General features: G+C 41.0%; 2 protein-coding genes and 2 long non-coding RNA genes across 9 annotated transcripts; 2 read left to right on the top strand and 2 right to left on the bottom strand.

Moving 5' to 3' along the window:
- Window positions 1–417: 417 nt before the first annotated feature.
- Window positions 418–3338, bottom strand: LOC135347065 (uncharacterized). The gene is made up of 6 exons (XM_064544921.1): window positions 2893–3338; window positions 2394–2566; window positions 1905–2055; window positions 1668–1760; window positions 798–959; window positions 418–555 (listed from the first exon to the last, which is right to left on the bottom strand). Exons 2-6 carry the CDS (start codon window positions 2502–2504, stop codon window positions 485–487), a joined length of 588 nt encoding a protein of 195 aa, XP_064400991.1. The 5' UTR covers window positions 2505–2566; window positions 2893–3338; the 3' UTR covers window positions 418–484.
- A 1089-nt stretch (window positions 3339–4427) lies between these two features.
- Window positions 4428–4991, top strand: LOC135347084 (uncharacterized). The gene is made up of 4 exons (XR_010398251.1): window positions 4428–4569; window positions 4628–4699; window positions 4761–4816; window positions 4883–4991. It is a non-coding gene; the product is annotated as an uncharacterized LOC135347084 (long non-coding RNA).
- Window positions 4563–6621, bottom strand: LOC135347081 (uncharacterized). Its single transcript, XR_010398244.1, has 5 exons — window positions 6479–6621; window positions 6196–6375; window positions 5911–6013; window positions 4899–5342; window positions 4563–4713 (listed from the first exon to the last, which is right to left on the bottom strand). It is a non-coding gene; the product is annotated as an uncharacterized LOC135347081 (long non-coding RNA).
- Window positions 6622–8975: 2354 nt separating this feature from the next.
- LOC135347046 (uncharacterized) lies at window positions 8976–20186 on the top strand. Of its 6 annotated transcripts, XM_064544861.1 has the most exons (16): window positions 8977–9133; window positions 9697–9708; window positions 9979–10553; window positions 10716–10757; window positions 11067–11268; window positions 13425–15536; window positions 15596–15664; window positions 15825–15881; window positions 16008–16061; window positions 16684–16755; window positions 17340–17479; window positions 17750–18011; window positions 18572–18643; window positions 18723–18797; window positions 19608–19953; window positions 20057–20186. In XM_064544861.1, exons 6-16 carry the CDS (start codon window positions 13451–13453, stop codon window positions 20091–20093), a joined length of 3270 nt encoding a protein of 1089 aa, XP_064400931.1. In that variant the 5' UTR covers window positions 8977–9133; window positions 9697–9708; window positions 9979–10553; window positions 10716–10757; window positions 11067–11268; window positions 13425–13450; the 3' UTR covers window positions 20094–20186. The 6 variants fall into 6 exon arrangements, with proteins under 6 accessions (XP_064400932.1, XP_064400935.1, XP_064400931.1 ...); XM_064544862.1 differs by having other exon boundaries at window positions 8976–9708; window positions 17361–17479; XM_064544859.1 differs by having other exon boundaries at window positions 8977–9708.
- The last annotated feature ends 3 nt before the right edge of the window (window positions 20187–20189 follow it).

Raw genomic sequence — 20189 nt, 5'->3', positions numbered from 1 at the left:
CATTTTTAATTGTAAAGTCATATGCATCATTATAGCTATATACGATCCTGTTATAGCCTACTCAGGTTGGTAAGGCCGTTTCAAAAATACAGGCCATAAATGAGGGTGCATTGCAGTCTATTCATTGTCATTGTGTAATGGTTTCATTGTGTACCTTTTTATTCGGGATTCATATTAGATACATAAAATGGATCAGGATGATAACACCATTGCCATGGTTACGGCCTTGTTGTGTACATTAACTTGCTATTTACTTAAACCAAAGGACGCTTACGGACGATTTACAATCGTTTAGACTAACCTGAGCTAGATATAATAGGTCAACAATGATAATTATTATGCTTTTTCATTTATATCATTTAAATAATTATGACCAATCAACAATATAATTATAAGCAAAAGAATACGTATCTACATTTTTACCATGATCGAGTACAGACGGTGACTATTAGCTATATATATATATATATATATCTGGAGCATATCAGTCTTGAGTTTCTACGGCACCGGGTTGTTGGTAGTTATGTTCCCTTAGCGCTGTGTGCACACTCCGTACTGCAAGGCGGAAGAAAAATGTCCATGGGTGCATGTTCAAAGACACATCTATACTAGCTTATAATCATAATTTTCTACGGTCCCGCATTTAGGGGTTTCACTTAATTAGGACTAGGGGTGGGTGGGTGGGTACATGCAATTTTGAGTATCGACAGTAACAGTCACATAATAATTCTTTGTGAGCATACAAAAAAAAGCATAATAGCTATATACCCACCCCTATTAATGAACCTCAAACTTACCGTGCATTTCAAACTTTGATTTATTTGATATGATCGTTTGAAGCTGCCTTACTCCATACAGCGAGGGTCTTTTGAACTCTATATTCGTTGGTAGGCCCTTCAGGTTCACTACAATGTCTTCACTGTCATATGGAACATCTCCGATATGGCCCGTAGAGATAGCTACACCAGAAGTAAATCTTGCATGTTTGTGGGGAGTATAATTATAATATTATTATACGTACATTATGTGTGTTTAGATATCGTAATAGAAAATACATCAATCATGATGAATAGTACTGCCGTACTGCCAGACCACCAGGCACGACTGTGTTTTGGGGGGACTGAACACAATATCGTGTAGCAGGCAGGGTGTCATACAGGATTTTGAAGTATAGAGAGGGGAAATGGGCATGCTTTGAAAAGTCACCTAAATATACTACCCTGAAGGCTATGGACACTCAGTCATACAACTAGTACCTGAATGCAAATTTAGGGGGGAAATTGTCGCCAGAGGAGGGATATCTCCCTTTCCCTCTCCCCTGTATGACACCATGGCAGGTTATTGGCGTATATAGAGCATTAATCCAAATATGAAAGCAGTGCTAGGCCTAAATAAAGTTGCTGTTGAAAAAACAAATGACTGATACTGTATGACCAGGAGCACGAGCACATACATTTAAGTGTTCCTGGTATGACTTACTGCTTTTTGCTTTCATTTGTACCCGTCAAAGTCAGAAAATGTAGTTCTCTAAAATTATGCTCATGAGTACATGCTAACAAAATCTCCCAAGGCCTAACAAGCACCCCCCGCTACCTATATACGCACCATCACCGTGGCCTATATATAACTCATCTCAAATTAATGTAAGCACACAGAATTAAGCTCACCATATTTCTGCTGGAAAATATTCTTCACTTGTTCAACCAACTTTTTAGAAGTAGCTCTTTGAGTGGACTCAGGAAGTTCTTCCTCGGCAGATTCTGGAGACACAATTTTATGGAATTGAATGGAGAACTATTATACAAAAATTGAGTCATATGAAAGTTCATTATAAGGACAACCTGAATAAACCAGACACCATGACTCAGCAAAATGTACACTGTGTATAAACAGCTAGTGCTTACTTTCATAAAAGTAAGATGTAAACGAGAGTTCCACTACTGGATGCTCTTTCAGATACTGTACGCCTCTTTCACTTCCTCCAGTAAACACCTCCCCTTTATGAAAATGTAGCGTTACTGTCTCAACTCCCGCCGCATCACTTAGTGATTGTGCCTGCATTTTAGGTTTTAGAGTTACATTGTGTAATCAATTATCGTCATTTATCCAGGTGACTATATACTACAAGTGCATGCATGACCGTGCAACTTATTAATTTAAAGGCAACATGTGTATATAATGTGTACTGATACAAATGTACATTGAATGAGAGCAAGAGTCCATTGCATTGATCAGAGACATGTCGACGTATTGTAATTATAAGTCCATAATTTAACAAGCTAACAAAACACTCCTCACTTGATTGCATATACATGACATTGTAGTACATGTTCAGTTGGTTACTATGCAGTTGGTGTACAATCCTAGCCTATATATGAGAGATTAATTCTCACCCCAGAATTCATCTGTCTCATCACTTTCTGAATCTTTGGCCACGTCACTTCTTTGCTTTTTGAATATTCTCCGATTCGTTCTTTACAGTTTGCTTTTTCCTCCTCTGACATAGATCGCCATTTCTCTGCGGCTGCTGAGTATTTCTCTTTGGTTGTAGGCAGGGCAAGAGCATCTGAGTGTTAAAAAATATAATTATGTACAGCCTAAAGGGTATACATACACATTTCACAAGTGCAAACAACAACATAACGTTTGTGAATTATTTTAAGCTTATTCTTATTGTGGCTATCTATAAATTATTATTGCAGCCCATGAAACAGATGATGTATAACTATAGTAGTCACTTTAGAACATTATTGGGGGGGGGGTATATTAATTATTGCTATCTATATATACACTTCAGCAGAAAAACACCGTAGCAAACAAAATGCCACACAGCACAGTTTTGACGATTTAACGTTTAATATAGCACCCAGATTAAGTATTTGTAATACTGACTTTCAGACTTGAGGAATTCTGCAACATGCACATTATATGCATTGGGGATTGATAAGAATCTGCCTTTCTTTAGTGGTCCTGGACCACCAGGAATGTCACTGCTTGCAATCCCTACTCTTGGGCTATCGCCTTTGCGCTGAGATCTCTTGTAGTTGCTAATCCAATTCTACACATATAAATATGTACATAAATATAATATTGCCACTGACATCATGTACACAACATAATGAATCGCGGCCTTTATTATAGACCACTCGTCTCAAATTAACGTGTGAAGTGGTGGAGGTGAAAAACATCAGCATAGGGATAGTAATGATCAGAGTGGTCATTGGAACAGGTTTTACTGTAGCTAGCTAGCTGTACCTGTACTGTATAAACGATAATATTAAAGTGCTATAATTATGAGCTCACATGGTACTTTAATTATGGTGGCACTGTAATTACCCCGTGTGTGCGCAGCAGGGGTAGAGTGATTGGTGTGTGTGTGGACACAAAAATGAACTGTTTGAGCGAACTAGACACTTTCATAGACTGCTCTGCTAATGAGACAGTAGTTGGAAAATAATAGGCAACTTGAAACTTGTAGACGATTTTTGAAGGCAACTGTTTTCTGATCGTACCGTTGCTTTATAGATTCACAAAGTTATATCCATTTGCTGCTGTGCGATGAAGCTCAACTGAGCTCAACGCATGGGGTGAATGCTCCATGAATGCATAGAGCATTCACCCCATGACATTAATTATGCCATTTAGATCTATTTATGGTATTAAACCTACCAGAACAACGTCTAAAGGGAGATTGGTCGCCTTCTGTGCCTGAAGATGAAATAATGCACAGGTTTTGCCCTTACTTTGCATGCCCTCCTCATAAAATCTTATTAAGGTCTTTTTTGGATCCTCACTTAGTGGGTATCTATCAGCCATAGTGGTAAATTAATATAGCTAAGCTAATTAATATTGTAGAGCTGCATAGGGCATTTTTCACCAGTACATGCGATACCTTTACCATCAATATTGCTGATCCCAGCCCTATACATAGGTGACCTGACACATGATCTTACCTCTTCTATAACGTCATGATCTTATGCGAAGCGGTAGCCTCGACTCAAGTCCGCTTTACAGCGGCCGCCTGGTATACCTTGTATGCGCATGCTCGAATTAATTCGTATATTTATCAGTATTACGCAAGTGATAAAATCGGACAAAGTACACAAAGGAAAAATACATAAAACTGCGTGGTTGGTGGTAGAATGTTCAAGACAATGGCAGCCACCAGAATATGCAGATTGTGCTGCAACATTGTTACTTCTACTCGCTGCTCAGCTCTGTTCAGCAAAGAGTCTGTTCAAAGATGCCTTCCAGACAGACTTGGCAAACTGCTAGAGCTGCCAGTTAGTGAGTGTGATGGGCTATCTTCATACATTTGTAGAGCTTGCACAAACAAATTCCAGTCTCTGGAGTCTAAACTTAAAGCCTTTAGAAGTATGGCTAAGTGTGGTTTTGAGCAGGGTCGAAATAAGGCTTCCATCTGTAGTCCTATGGTATCAGGTAGGAAGAGAACTAAAGACACCAGTGGGCTTGAAGCATCACCTCACACAGTCCATGCTAGACCTCTAGCAAAACGTCTGACAGTAGGAGCACCTGGAAGAAGGCTTGCTTTCTCAACCAGGGAGGAACGTAGGTTGATTGCAACAAATCATATATGTAAATGACAGGAATCATCTCTTTTTCATAGCGCACACAGACTGTCCTCGTCAGCCACCGCTGTTAGAGTTGACCAATCTCGAGCAGTTTTCTTCTGTTGACGGTATGTTAAACCACCTACAAACGAAATGAACGTAAATTAATATATAACCATTAACATAAAGGTTCAGAAGGTGTTGCAAGAGATATTTCCAAGCCTGGTTCGACTGAAACAGTTATGGTGAGGATAACAGATCTGATACTGTAAACACACCAAAATCACACTAATTAATTAAACAATATACAGATCACAGTGAGCTCACCCAGTACAGTGACTGCGGAAGTAGATGAAAGTCTCCAGAAATTACGCCAGGCACTGAATAGTGGCAACATTCAGTCTATTGCCAAGGCAGCATTTCTTGCCCTTCACTGAAGGACCAATTGGTAGAGGGTGTGATGAAAATTCTTGACGACGAATGTTCCACTCTATGTCGTAACTCTGGGGAGTTTGTCTCTCTATTTCACCGGGTTCCAATTGACAATGTGGAAGCGTTATCGTGGAAACAGGCTGTGTCTGAACTACAGCGAAAGTCTCCGATTCTATTTAGGCTTATCCAGACGATCGTAGGACGTTCAGATCATAGGAACTTGCATAAACGCGGAGAGAGTCACTACCCTGGGATGTGTATGGCCACAGCAATTCTCTTGAAAGAGCGTAACACAAGAATGTGCGGTATTCAGTCGTTTCTGTCTCTCGTACTCTTCAACTGTAGAGTAAACAAAAAGGTTTGTACATGTACATGTACATGTATGATGTGTGTCCACTACGTATTTTCAGATACAGGTATAATTATTATATCACAGAGAGGGATTGGAAACGGAAGTTACCTTGCCGCGTTAGGCCAGGGTTTAATCGAGGCTACAAAATGTATGTATGATTGTAATGTTAGTAAAATCTAGACTAGATAGTGCCTGCAGTATACTCCCAACTGTCACCTGCGGAACGTATGGATTGACACATGCAGTACACTGATAATTAAGTATTACCATTAGCTAGAAGCATACTCATAAAGATCTCAGAGCATGACACTCTTTGTAGCTATTTTGAAAAACGTATTTTTTCCAAAGGATGCTCACCATTATAGAGGGCATGAGAATGCATGTTGTTTTAGGGGGGCTTTGAATGCATTAATTGCAGTGGTCTTAATTCCAGAAACATCGTTTCCCCAAGTGCTGCACAACCGTACACAGATTTAAAAATTAATGTAACGCGATGCTACCTCCGTTTCCAATCCATCTCCTCTTATATAATTATGATTACATTGAATTACTCACAGGTATACTCCAGGCTGAATCATCTTAGTGTCACTATCAGTTACTGTGCCGTGTTGAAGTTGGTCACGAAAATCAGCAAGCTGTACCAACGTCCTATCGATGCCTGGATTGATGAGGGTGCATGTTTCAAGTTCGTGGGGGACAACGTTGCTAAAACAAAGGGCGTTAGAGACATACGTAGTGACCATCATGGTGAGCTAGTGCAAATGTACAGTTTGTTGGCAAAGGACCATCTCCAGTCTCAACCTTTTCCCCCCTAACCTGGGTTCCCTAAAAATAACTCACTTCCTTCCTACAAAGGCCGACATTGAGGGCATCCAAGAAAATTTGGTCGTTCTAGTCGGTCGAATACTGTGCGAGTACATCAAGCCCCTCCAGCGGTACAAACGGTGTGTTGTCAGTCACATTAAGCACCCCCACAGCACAGAGATGGCCAAAAAATCTGAGGTTGTAGTCCTTGATGTTCTACACAAGAATGAGGCAAAGGCCGCAGACATGATAGACATAATGATCGAGAAACATTCATACTTGAGAAACATTCATACTTGAAAGATTCTATTGAACTTACTGTTATGTCAGGTGGCGATCAGATGACTTGTGAAAGACAGCGATGTAGCAAAAAACATATGCGAGATGCGGACACTCGCAGTGGACGATTGGAGCAGTTAGAGCCTTGTATAGAGGACTGGCACTGCCTTATGAGTATTCTGGGGGTAGGTGAAGCACTCACTTGGACTTCTTATCGACCCCTTTGTTTCCACTGAGTATACCAGCAGGAACACCACGATCATGTAGACTAGTCACTTGATCTACCATTAGAGACACTAGGGGACAATACTACGCTCACTAGGAGGAGAACTAATTCTATCCAGCTTCTTGTCGAATAAAAAAGGCAAAGTTTGGTAGCAGATAGACTTTCCATATCCAGTAGGAACCCACAGGAAAACATCATTCCCTTTGTACAGCATCCGTAGAGTGTCAAGCTGTTTATCCCTCAGAACTAAATGACTTCTCTTCACACAAGAAAGGGCATAAGCCAGAGCGGAAGAGAACTCAGTGTCAGTCGAGCTAGTCATCTTTGCTATATTTAGACTACATTACATCATCTGTAATTGATCTGATTGGCTAAAAACAGCAGATTACACGGAAGCATGGTACTTATTCTACAGGAAATGGGCGCATATTCTACAGGAAGTGGACACATATTCTACAGGAAGTGGACACATATTCTACAGGAAATGGACGCATATTCTACAGGAAGTGACAAATAATTTGCAAGAAGTTCTCAAAAGTTGGAATGAAATTTTTAGTGAAAGTGACAAGAAGATGACAAAAACATTACAAAAAACACAGAATGCAATAGTTTGTTCAGTCAATATCCATTCTTTCCATGTCCACTAGCTGTTGCTTTGTATTGCTTTTTCCAGTTGGGCATGGGCAAGGGGGGCCAGGAAGCATCAAAAACACTTTAGCAGTCGCTTGACACTTTCTATTGAGTTTTTTAAGGTTCCATGCCGGTCCAGTCTGCTCTATACCCCCTTCCACTCCACCACAGAGCTTCATTCTTCTTCTTGTAGTGTTGCAGTCAGTTCTAGCATAGTTCTAAGTTCTTTTTACTTGTCTGTTCTTTCCAGTATCTTCAAGAAGCGTTTCACAAGCTTTACTAAGTTTTAATGTAGTTTTTCATTGTTATGAAGCCGTCTTCTTGTCTTTTTCTGTCAACTGGTGTCTCTCACAGCTCTCCAGCTCATCCAGCTCGCACAAATTCAATTTCTGTTGCTACGCACCAAACCTGGCTTTTTATAACCACGCCTCGCGCATGCGCAATGAAGTCCAAGTTAGATAGACCACACCCACTCATAGAATATGCATCTTAGTAACCGCCTTGGTTACGGTTAGATTCCCTCGGCTTTGCGCCTCGGGCTAACCGCAACCGCGGAGGTTACATAGACGCATATTCTACTCTTAGGTGTAGTCTATCCTATACTTATACCTCATTCATTGTGTTGTCCTCAAGTGATCATTTGATACAATTATTGACTGTAGTCTACAATTTTAGTACATGAAGCAATCAATCTCCTTGCTGGGAAATTCCCTTACATAATTGGCTGCTGTGGGAAAATCCCTCATTTAACCTACAAGCTACGCCCCTCTTTGTTGAAACAGCCCTTGAAACAAACAAAGAACTAATTTGAGATTGATAATGGCTGAATCTACAACACTGAATGCTGCTAGTTCCCCACAGTTGATGGAGGGACTCACTCGTGAGGAAAGGGTATGATATTCACATGATAGATAGATACTCAATGATCAGTGCAAGTGCCTAGATGTACTTGTTGACCACCCATAAACACACTTGGCATCATTCATTCATCACAGTATAGTGCCTACACTCTACCCTGTCAGTGTGAGGTGTTTTATCTCATGTTGTTGTTCTCTCCACATGTACCACTCTCTCTGGATGGACAACAGGAATTCATTGAGGTACGTTGTGTGCAATCACATTCTACCAAGCTGAAATGCTTGTGCTCTGAGCACTTGTTGTTAGGAGGTAGACAGTGTAAAGAAGAGCACATACGGATAACTGAATGTGATACTATTCCTTAATTGAGACCAGTAGATCTACTCGTATAGTAGTACCTGAAAGTATGCATGGTTAATCAAGTGTTTCAGTCTGCATGTTTGGCTGTCCACAATTGTTTCCCCTCCCCTGTGTCATGCATCACCAGTGTACTGTATCACTGCACTAATGTTCTCTTCCTTCCATTTCATGCATCTCCACCTCACCTTTGACTGACCCTCTGAAACAACAGGGTGTAAGTTGGTGTGTGTTGTCAGAGTATTTAGTGTCTGTTGCATATTCTGTGATGTTTCTACTTCCCCATTATTACTCTTGTGTGTGTACAGTGCCATAGTGTTATATAGGGAAATATTTAGCATGATCACATTCAACCTCGTAATCATTCATTTACTATCTTCCCACGTGTTTGCCCTGTTGACTCTCCCTCTCTGGATCAACAGTATGTAAGTTGTGTTTTCACGTGTACACTTATTTTAATGGTTACATTAGCCGAGGCCCACAAAACTTATTAGGTTGTGCTTTTAATACTTTTGTTGGTTTATAGAATATGCATCTAAGTTGGTACATTATCGTGTTTGTCTCTTCCCATGCACACACTCATTCCTATGTTGGACCTCACACTGATTTGGACTACTGTAGGAGGTGAGCTTCTTATGGGTACTCAATGTCCACACACTAAAATGGTTCAGCTGCAATGTGTACGGATGTACTGGTTACCTAGCGTGACTAGTGTGTCCCTTGTCCTCTAGAGCTGACCCTCTCCCTCGTATAGGGTAGACCACGGCTACGAGGACGATATCAGCTTCCCAGTTTGTGGTTACCCCAGGTGTAGGCCAGGGCACATTACACATGCTCCAAACTTGCCCAAAATGTTTGTACTGACTAACTTTCCTAAATCTGCATGTACGTAAATTTCCGAACAGTAACCTTGTACTATTTGTAGTCCCATTATTTTTACGCACAATTTAGAAACACCACACATGTACATGCATCGTGTACATTGTGTACATGTAAATTCCCCAACTAATTAAGTTCTTGGTTTCTCAAGATTGTTCCCAAGAGCTTTAATGTGCCAGGTCTAGATGTATTCCACTTGTTGCTATGTGTAGTCAGTCCCATACACACCAGCGTTCAACTGATCTGATGTCTTGTATGTGTGTTAAGATTAAATCTCTCCCTCACATGTACCATTTGATGTGTCTCAGGGTCGCATTGAGGTATGTTGTGATTGTGTGTGTGTCTCATGGAGTGCGTGTCTTGTATTGTACGACAAACAAAATCATACGTATCAAAGTTGTACATGTAAGATGCTTGTTGTACCATTTACCGTCCCTTCCACTGACCCACCCACTGACCCTTCCATTATCTGCCATTGCTAGTACTAAGTACCTGTGTGTGTACTAGCCAGTGTGTACTGAGTTACTACCAGTGTGTTCATATCCCTCTCTCCTCACATGTACCCTCTGTGGACTGTTACTCAACAACAGGGCGTGAGTTTATTATTGTCAGTGTGCGCTAGCTGAGCATTGTATATTTAATGGCAAACTAGACTGACTTGTGTACATGTACTACTGCATGAAGGCAGATATTGTGTGGCTTTATTTAGGATTGGTACTGCTCTTGATAGTTTCATGCTGTACAGACGTGTACTTGCAATAATTGATGTATACATGTGTGAATGCATTCGTGTATTTGAACATGTTCATTTCTCTACATATCCGTGTCCTACTACTTGTTAATGTGACTACTGCTAATGATTACTGGAACAACAGAGGGTAAGTTACAGTATACAGACATGTATGAATGCACTCACTGCTCCTACCATCATCCCCCTCTCTCTGTTTCCATGTGTGTCTTATGCTGGTGTCTCATTGGACTAAACAGAAGGTGAGCGGGACACTGCACTGACTTGTGACTGTACTTGTGTCAGTAATGTTTGAGTTGTACGTATGAGAACATGCCGTGTAATATAAATTATTGACATCATAGTGTACAGGTTTGTGATTATATTCTTTTCTCTCCATACATTTCCATGGTTACTGAATATCTGGAACAATAGAACGTGAGTCAAACAATGTTGGCAACATACCGTACACTTCATGTGCATTCAGTTTGTATAGTCTCATATCCTTACCTGACCCTCGTAGCTACACCTATAGACAACTCATAATGTGTGACCACAAACACACAGTCTAATCACTCTTGTCTTGTTCACCTTGTCCAGTGGAAGGCTAAGGAGGAGAGTGAACTGAAGAGTTACGAGACGGTGAGTGTTGACAGTTGCACTTACTACTCTCGTGGTAAGAGTGGTACACGTAGTCTAGCAGAACGACAATGTGTGTACATGTACTGTCCATTGTATGATGAATGGTTGCTTTTTGTCTACCTTTGTGTATGTTTTATAAGTCCACTTTTACTGATTGAATAGGTTAGTGGTTGCTGACCTTTATATTTTGTTATGTGGATTGTACGCAATTTGTTAACCTTATAACGTGCAGTAGTGATTTGTATCAGCTGCATGTTCTATTTGGTGGAATGTTCATTCAGTCGTATATATATTCTTTACTCCCCCCAGAGAAGAGCTGCCCTCCAACAGAGACTGTCTGATGACATCACTGACCAAGACCGGAGACAACTGCAGGGAGAGCTGGAGGAGGTGGAGGGGAAGATCAAGAAGTGTGTCTTAGAGATACAAGAGTGTGAGAGGTTCATACATTACAGTGAGAATAGGATTGCTGAGATACGAGGAAGGCCAGAGGAGAGGCAGAGAAAGGAAGGTGAGGGGAGCAAGGAACTTTATAGTACAGTGAGTGTTGATGCTCATAGTTGCAATCACTCGTACCTGTAGCAACTTGCCAAATTAAAGTTTCTGTTTCGTTCGCATATAGTACCATATAACTGGAATATTAATTTTGGTGACTGAGGAATTTGAACTGACTTGGCGTTTTTAGTTTCCCTTGCTGATTAGATTGCACACGAGGGCCAATACACGTACCACCTGTGCATGGTTTAGTGATTACTGTGTTTACATTATCAGCCTTGATTACTATGAATATGATTAGTGGTTTGATATTGCAAGCTTGATTGCACATGCACAAAAACAATTGTTTTGCTTATCCAGCTATGAGATCAGCACCCCTCTAGGCCTTATAGTATAAGCTAAAGTGGAGCTATTCATAAGCAGTGAGCAGCACTAGGTATTCAGATTGAGCTTTTGTACGTATAGTGACCACACTTGTCATGCGCAGGAAAGTGGGTGTGGCTTCCTGTGTTTGGACTTTCCAATTTTTTACCGCTTGCTCTCAGTACCTTCCTACCGCATTTCCCACTGGCTTGTGCAACAGAATTAAAACAAACACAGAGACTATAATTATATGCAAACAGAACAGAAACGTTAATTTGGCCTCTACCGTGACTATAGTTATTAGTAGACTGTACGTACAAAATCTATTGTACAATGTTTGTAATACCTCTCTTTAATTACCTTAAGGTGGCATATTTTCACAGATGGAGTGTTTAGCTATTGAATTCTGCGCAAGTCATATCATTTCTAATTACTCGCAAGTCGTTTTAACGGATTTTTCCAATTATTTACGAGTACACGTTTTTGTGATTTTACTCTCATTCGCAGAAATTAATACCCACCATATATTCCACACACTGTGGTACATGTACCACATTTACTTGCCCATCTTCTTTAAACGCCCATATATGGTAAAAGCTCTCCTCTCTTAAATAAGCACCTGTGTATGGGGCGTGGCACTGTGGGTGGAGCTGAAGTAGCACGTGGAACCAGTTGCAAGCATGGCAGCATAGAATAATAGATACTATTTATGATGGCAAAGAGAGAGAAACACCACTCCCTACGACTTAAGATAGAGCAACCAGAATAGCATAATAACTGCTGATGGGCAAGAGTTTGAAGTAATAAATGTCCGTTTCGAATAAGCGCCCATCTCGTTTAAATTAACGCCCCCTCTACATGCAGATGTTGCTAGGAGATAAACGCCCGGGCGTTTAATTAGTAATACGTACCTCAATATGCGCACATACATGTACATAGTATTGTATTGTGTTTTCACACTGTCTTGGTTGAATGTCAATACAATTAACCCTGAGGCGTGTGGGAGACTTTAACATCAAAATCTGAAACACTAATAACTTGTTTTGTTGAGGCTATAATTATATCCAAACCAATGGACTACCTAACCTGTAGGGTTGATTATGCCAAGCCAATTGACAGACTACCGTATAGCGGATAATTTTTGTGGGGTAAGATATTCGTTATTATTTTCGTGGGCAAGCTGACCTAGGCGTGGTTTACTGGAACGCATGCAATGCAGTGCAGGCAATGAACATTTTGACTGACAAACATCACCTGTTCGAGTTGAACTAATTTTTACCTTATGAAAATTACCCGCTACGTTTACATGGCATGCGAAAGATAATAATAATTATTATTTGGTGAACATTTTGAATTAATTCCTATGAGCTAGCTTGTACAGTGCATGGTAGCTATAATTATAGCTGGTGATATCCATCTGGAAGGACTCTCTGGGCATGCTGTTACCATGTCTGATCATGCTGAGAGAATGTGAGACGTCCTTTTGTTTCAAGTTCTTGGTCAATATGAATATTTTTATAAACGATATGAATTTAAAATGAACTGTAAAATGAACTGTAACATATAATTATGATATAGATTGAGTTAGCTTGCCTAGAAACATCACTCGTCACAGAGACATCCGGTTACTGGGTGGGGCTAGAATATGACTGCATTATATGCGCATTCACGAATATAAGCATATAGAGCTCTGCTATTGACCTCATGCATGAGCGCATGCGCTAATAATCCAGTTTCTACGGTAGTTCATCTTGTCACCTAGCTGTGAAGTATTGCATATAGTTAGTTACGTTCACACATCCTGTTTAGAATCAAAGCGGTTGTTTGATGAGGGGATGAAGCACGGACACGTCTTGGTCAACATTGTCAACATGCTCGTGTTTGGACCGGCGGGAACAGGGAAGACCAACCTCAAGCACCTGCTAACTGACAAGCCCCCTCCACTACAGCGAGACAGCACTCCTTGTATGGAAAAGCCAGTACGCATTCGACCCGTGTCTAATGAAAAATTCAGGTCAACTGGAAGAGGCTGGGAAGAGATGTCTCAGCCAAAGCTGCGTAAGCTACTAGCTCAAATCATCGCCAAACTACCAAAAGAAAGCACCGATCCATCCTCGGCATTAAGGGTTGCCGAGAGCTTGAAGAAGATGACCACAACCGAGCTAATTTCTGTTTCTGATGAGCCAATTTCTGGTTTCAAATCGACTCCATCGAGCAACGATTCCGTCGCACTTTCTGGCTCTGCAAGAAGGTTGGACAGAGCTATCAATAAAGTGATAGCGAGTGTAGTGAGTGGTGTGGCAGAAGAGCTGAAGCCAGCCACACAGGGAACTGACCAACTGTCGAGCAGTGACCAGCAAGAAGGAGAACTGTTTGATTCCAACTGGGTGTACGTTACCGACTGCGGCGGACAACCCCAATTCCACGACATCAGCCCTCTCTTCATCAAGCACATTTCAGTGGCGTTGATAGTCCTGCGTTTGATTGACGAACTCTCCAGTTTCCCTACTGACGAGTACTACAAGGATGGGAAGCTTGTTGGTAGTCCTCATGCATCTCACATGACCCTCAGGGAGACACTTCAGAGTCTCATTCGATCCATTGAGTCCCATACCTCACAAGACAAGAAGCCGAAGATGATCTTTGTTGGCACGTTCTTAGATCAGCTCAAGAGCTTGGATACTCTTATCAAGAGGAATCAAGAGGTTCTCGACATGCTGCCACCCGATAGCAAGAAGCTATTGGTGTACAACAATCTTGCATTGAACAATCTGATTTTTGATCTCAACACGATCAGCCGAGATGAAGATTCACTGGCCACTGCCAATAGGATTAGAATAGCTATTGAGCGTTCTATTCCGCTACAAGTCAAAATGCCTATCTGGTGGTCCTTCTTGGATTCACTTCTCCAGAGTTTATCTGCCACTCTCGAGCGAGGTGTACTGAGCAAGCAAGAATGTCTCCGATTAGCCACTCGATTTCATTACGTGCTCCAAGATCTTGAAGCTGCTCTGGTCTTCTTTGACAACGTGTGTATAGCGCACTACTATCCCTCCATTCTCCCCAACACAGTGTTTGTGGATGCCCAGATTCCACTAGACAAGATCACCGAGCTCTCACAGCACGCCATCTCCCTGAGGAATGCTGAAGTCAAATCACGCTCTACTCTAAGTACAAGAGGGATCGAGGCCGAATGGAAGAGATTTCGAGACGAAGGCATAATCAATTTAAAGTTCCTACGATTCTTTGAGAAGCATTACGTTAAAGGCATCTTTTCTCCAGAAGATATGCTGTTGATCATGAAAGAGCTTCTCGTGATTGCTCCCATTCCACTAGTGGAGTCCACTCTCCACCAAGCCGAGTTCTTCATGCCATCTCTACTCAAATCCATCCCACCTGCTGAGCTAGATAAAATCCGTTCCTCCTTCACAATAGCGCCCCTCGCTATCTACTTTCGTAGTGGGTGTATTCGCTCTGGAGTCTTTTGCTGTCTAGTTGTGGACGTGATCAAGAGGGTGGGCTGGAAAGTTTTGCTCCCTTCAGGCGAAACAAGCATTTTTGCTAAAAATTGTATCCAGTATGAAATCTCCGATCTCCCGTGTACCGTGACTCTGATCGACTCCTTCTCATATATGGAAGTGTATATCGACGTCCCTGTTTCTCTTCGCAATGAAGTATGCCCTATGATTCGAAACGAAATTTTGCACAGCATTAAATTGTCGTGTGCAGTGTTGCATTACAACAACGACACACCCAAGACAGCCATCTTTTGCCCATGCAAGAAGAGCACTGGCAAATTGCACCTTGCTGATGTGATCGAACGGAGTGGCTGTAAGTTTTGGAAGTGCTCCCTTCAGACACGTGTGTGGGGAGATCTCAGTGATGAACATAGAATCTGGCTGGACAATAGCGAAGGTTCTGGTGAGTACAGTCGTTTTTTTAAAATTGAAAGTTACCTTTTTGTTTTCCCCCTCAATTAGGTGCATCAGCCTCTGTTACGGGAGACATGTGTACAAAGATGACATTGAGTGATCAGCAGCAACAATCTGGTAAGTACATGACATACATTGCTTTACTAACACTTATTAGATTACGATACTGAATAGTCATACTGTTCTTGCCTTCATGTAAATTGCAACTATAATTAAAGTTTATCGAAAGTTCTGGTAAGTGCAGTGTTCAGCAATATTTTGTTTTCCTTGGTTATAGGTGAAGCCTCCTCAGATGTGAACACTGACAGAAAGAGACATCAGCTGCAATACTCCGGTAGTTATGTAGCACTATACGTAAATATTTGCAGCTTTTATTATAGGAAAATTATATGTACTACAATAGTAACAAATTATTTGCGTATCATATTTTTGTAATTGACCTTTGTATTATCCCCCTCAGGTCCATCGTCCCCTGTAATGGAACCTGTGTGTAGAATGAGTGATCAATATACCAGTAAGGAATGTCTGTTGGGGTTCCATATATAGTGGATAAGTTATTTACTTGGTCATTATGCGCAAGCGAGGTATATACGTACGGTAGTGTGTTTGTGTGTGTGTACGTGTGTGTGTGTAGACTGCTACAGCTGCTCAAGGATCGATCCAGTGCAAGTAACAGTTTCTATAGGCTTCTAGTCATGCTCTCTTGAATTTAAATTCATGGATTTGCAAAATACTGCTTCGTTCTCGAGTTATGCCTACTTGGAATACGATTGCAGCCTTTTCAGAAGAGCATGTAGCCAATCTTGTCCATGGAGTGTTGCTACTCTACTTAGTAGTTAGCTCTGCACTAGAACGCTAGCTATTGGTAGCTGCAAGAGTGAGCAGAGAGCTGCAAGGCTCTGCTGATGCTGCCATTAATCTTATACTTGAACAATCGTGGTCGATGATTACCCATGCACTCTTTGAGTTTCCCTGTGATTTTGGACTCTGCTCTGGATTCTGCCTGCATGCAGCAAATTCATTAATGCTATTAGCAGCTTTATGTTTTGTAGCGTTGGCACCTCCACCGAGGTATCAGCACCCGCGGTGCTTTCATTACTGTAACAATTATTATAATTATGTTTCCCTTCAATTAGGAAAACCATCGTCTGCTACGGGAGATACTCTTATGAAGACTGAGAGAAAGAGTCATCAGCAGCAATACTCCGGTATGTAGCCCCTTTATCTGTGAACTTACTACAGAAATTTGAAAGCTGTAAGCTATTCATTTTTCAGAAGTTATTACTCTAACCAAAAGTATACCTAAAAACTAGTAAATCATGAATTATATACACTGTGGACATTTGTAGACCCATAAAGGATACCTAAACCATTTAACTTATGAAGTCTGAGACCTTAGCTGTTTAAGGTTAGTCTTTTAACCGATTACCCACTATAACAATTTGCTTATTAATCCCCCAAACCCACCACCTCATGTTTCCATAGAAACATTTTTGTAGCTTGGTCATTCACCTACACAATGGTATCAGCACCATTTCTTAGAAAGGTTTCAATCAAAAGATAATTATCAACATTAATTTAAGTACAGCCACTCACACAGTTGTGGTAATCTACTCTCTATAAGCTGCATGTATGCTGCACTGTAATTGTAAGCGCCAACTCAGACTTAACAGTGTCCTAAAAAATCTCCATTGGTTGCTGTTATGTCGCTTATAATATATAGTATTATATATGTCGCGAATAATTACTTTTTGACCTAATATTTTTACATGTTTTTCTTTGTTATGTTCAGGTGAATTGTCCTCTGTTACAGTAATGGAAGATGTGTGTAAGAAGACTGGAGTGAGAGACCAACAACTCAATCAAGAAATCCCTGAGAGTGACATCATTCTTATCGCGGAGAAATTTCCTCACCTGCTGAACGTGCACAAGGTAGGCAGTACTCTAAATCTTGTATCTACTTATCCTCCTGACATTTTGGCAAGGGGAGCAAATGGTGCACGTGCATGATATTAGGGTGTTGATGACATGTATATATCTAGAGGGTTCGTGACCCCAGGAATTCATTACTATATCTGCCCTGTTAAGAATATTGTTCACCAGAACCCCTCAATTGTATTCCCATTGAGTTTCTTCTAGAAGGTATTTCCGAGGGGGCAACCCTCACCAAATGAAACCCTGTTAATTGTTGTTTTTGTACAGGCTTTGACAATGACCGATCTACAACATGTTTACGAGAAACTTAAAAGTGCCAGCCCTCACTGGTTCAATCTGGGATTGGCTTTAGGTCTCAGTCATTTTGTTCTCACCAACATTGATAGCGAGCATCGTGGAAATAATGTATCGTGCTTGCGTGAAATGTTGGCCAAGCTCCTGAGTACACAACATGTAACATGGAGTCTCCTATCAGATGGTCTCAAAAGGCCCACTGTGGATCTCATCAATTTGGCTGATAGCATCACAGGTAACTATATTTTCAGTGTTTGTGTATTTTGTTCACTTCACCACGTATCAGTAGTAACTAGGTGCTGGACGGTGAGACACATGCATTGGACTTTTCTTCTATCAATTAACACTTCAAAATTCAGTATAGGCCATGCAAAGTCAATTTGGTGTTTCTCAGGCTATAATTCCTAAAATAACAAGCGGATTGAGACATTTGATAAATATTTAATGATAATGATATTCATAGATTTTTAATTGAAACACACCCCTAACTTCCTTAATAAGCGGAAGTGCATAATTTCTACTAATTAATTTTAGTCATAATTATAATTATTCATGACCAAAAACCATCATTTTCTTTTCTTTTAGTGCCTTTAATTTGAGGTCACGTGATATTTCTTTTTTGTAAAGCTGCAAATTTCCAAGCGCGAAGGCCTGAGAAACTACAAATGACTTTGTATGGCCATACATACACTTATTAATATTTTTTACTCATAAGTACATGATCATGATCAGCACATTACTTCTGGTAAGCTTTGTTTTGTAATCACTTTTGTATTATAAATATTCCTTCCTCAGACAAATTGTCTCCTGCAATGGAACATGTGTGTATTAAGAAGACGGTGATGAGTGATCAACAGCTATATACCAGTAAGGAAGTGCCGTTGGTAACAGATTATCGGTATATACACGCCAGTAGTTGTTGTAAAATACTGTATCTCAATATTAGACACAGCTGCTGATGTCACTGAAGGAAAGACCTCACAAGATGTCCTCACTTCATATCCACACACCATTCCCTCAGGTATGTGTGGATTACATAAATATACTGTGCTGAGCTTTTGTTCAGTGAATTTGTAGTGTTCTGCTATATGGGTTTGCTTTTAGAGAGAGTATGTCAGGCCTTCATACGTGACAGGGGCAGGCAAAATTAACATTTCAGAAAAATGGAGGGCGAGGTGATTACCCGTGCCCCCCCCCCCCCCCCCAGGAAATGTTTGTGTTAGACTGTCGTATATCGCTATTATTGTCAGGGTGTCATACAGGGGGGAAAGGGGGGATATCCCTCCCCTAGCTCCCCCTTTCAATTATGACTGAGTGTCCATAGCTGGGTATTGAAATAACAGTTGACCTTTTTCTAGCAACACTTTCTGATTACTTTTCTCATTTCCCCCCTCTACTTCAAAATCCTGTATGACACCCTGATTGTGGAAAAATGCAGAAATTTCATTTGCATAATTATAGTGCTAGACAAAGCCATAGCCTGAGCGACACAAGCCTTTTTCAACTTGAATCTCCCTCTGCATGTACTTACAAATTACAGATAGTGACTTAGAAGAAGAAATTGTGAACGTATGGAACACACAGAGTAGAAGAATAGCAGCTTAATTATCGTAAAGAACTCTATTCTTGTTATGAATATTAAGGCAGAGCTCTTTGTTTGGTTGGTGTGTCACAGGCCGTAACACTGTGTGTTATGTCCTATTATTTTCAATACAAAAATCACAATTGCCAGGGGGGCGAGCGTGCTCCCCCCTCTATGAAGCCCTGTTAATAATGTCCGTTTACTCTCAAAGGTTCCACCCCATTAACCACACCCCTTTCCTTCTCCCAGGAGCTGGTGGACCGAGGACTGTGACCATTGAGGAATTGAAGGAGCATACAAAAGTGACCGACTCTCAACTTGACACTGAAATTGAAAAGAGAGACATGTTGGACCTGGCAGATCACTTTGACACTGTGGACACCTACGCTGTACAACTGGGACTGAGTCCTGCAGAGCAAAGTGATGTCAGAATTGCTCAGCTTGCTAATGGCACACAAATAGCGATGGACAAGGCCTTGAGACTGTGGAGACAGCATAATCCAGGGGCCGCTACTTACAGAGCTCTGGTGGAGATGCTGTTGAGAAAGGGAAAGGAAGCATTGGCATTTGAAGTTTGTCAGTCAGCAGCAGCTAAGTAAGTCTGCCATTATGTTGATCATGCACACATGCAGACACAGAACACCTGCACCTGTCATCATGCTTATTCATGATAATTACTTATATCTGCACACACACAGAAAACCTGTGCAGAGGAAAACCTGTGATGTGCAATAGAACCTAACTCTCTTATAATAATTATTGTACTGTCTTAGTTCCTTGATTTGTGCTTTTTGTGTGAATTCATTATAAAATGCATATGGCCCAGTGTGC

The sequence above is a fragment of the Halichondria panicea genome, chromosome 13, assembly GCF_963675165.1.
Source record: "Halichondria panicea chromosome 13, odHalPani1.1, whole genome shotgun sequence".
Taxonomy (NCBI): Eukaryota; Metazoa; Porifera; class Demospongiae; order Suberitida; family Halichondriidae; genus Halichondria; species Halichondria panicea.
This window is presented reverse-complemented; position numbering and strand designations above follow the sequence as displayed.

What these genes read in the sequence shown, in the direction of transcription:
- LOC135347065 (XM_064544921.1), bottom strand. Translation starts at nt 2,504, where the DNA reads ATGTCAGAGGAGGAAAAAGCAAACTGTAAAGAACGAATCGGAGAATAT. An exon ending in TGAGACAGATGAATTCTGGG is followed by an intron (nt 2,056 to 2,393) that starts GTGAGAATTAAT and finishes CCTAAAATGCAG; the next exon opens with GCACAATCACTAAGTGATGC. An exon ending in TACATCTTACTTTTATGAAA is followed by an intron (nt 1,761 to 1,904) that starts GTAAGCACTAGC and finishes TTGTGTCTCCAG; the next exon opens with AATCTGCCGAGGAAGAACTT.
- LOC135347046 (XM_064544861.1), top strand. Translation starts at nt 13,451, where the DNA reads ATGAAGCACGGACACGTCTTGGTCAACATTGTCAACATGCTCGTGTTT. An exon ending in TGATCAGCAGCAACAATCTG is followed by an intron (nt 15,665 to 15,824) that starts GTAAGTACATGA and finishes CCTTGGTTATAG; the next exon opens with GTGAAGCCTCCTCAGATGTG. An exon ending in TTTGGCTGATAGCATCACAG is followed by an intron (nt 18,012 to 18,571) that starts GTAACTATATTT and finishes TTCCTTCCTCAG; the next exon opens with ACAAATTGTCTCCTGCAATG.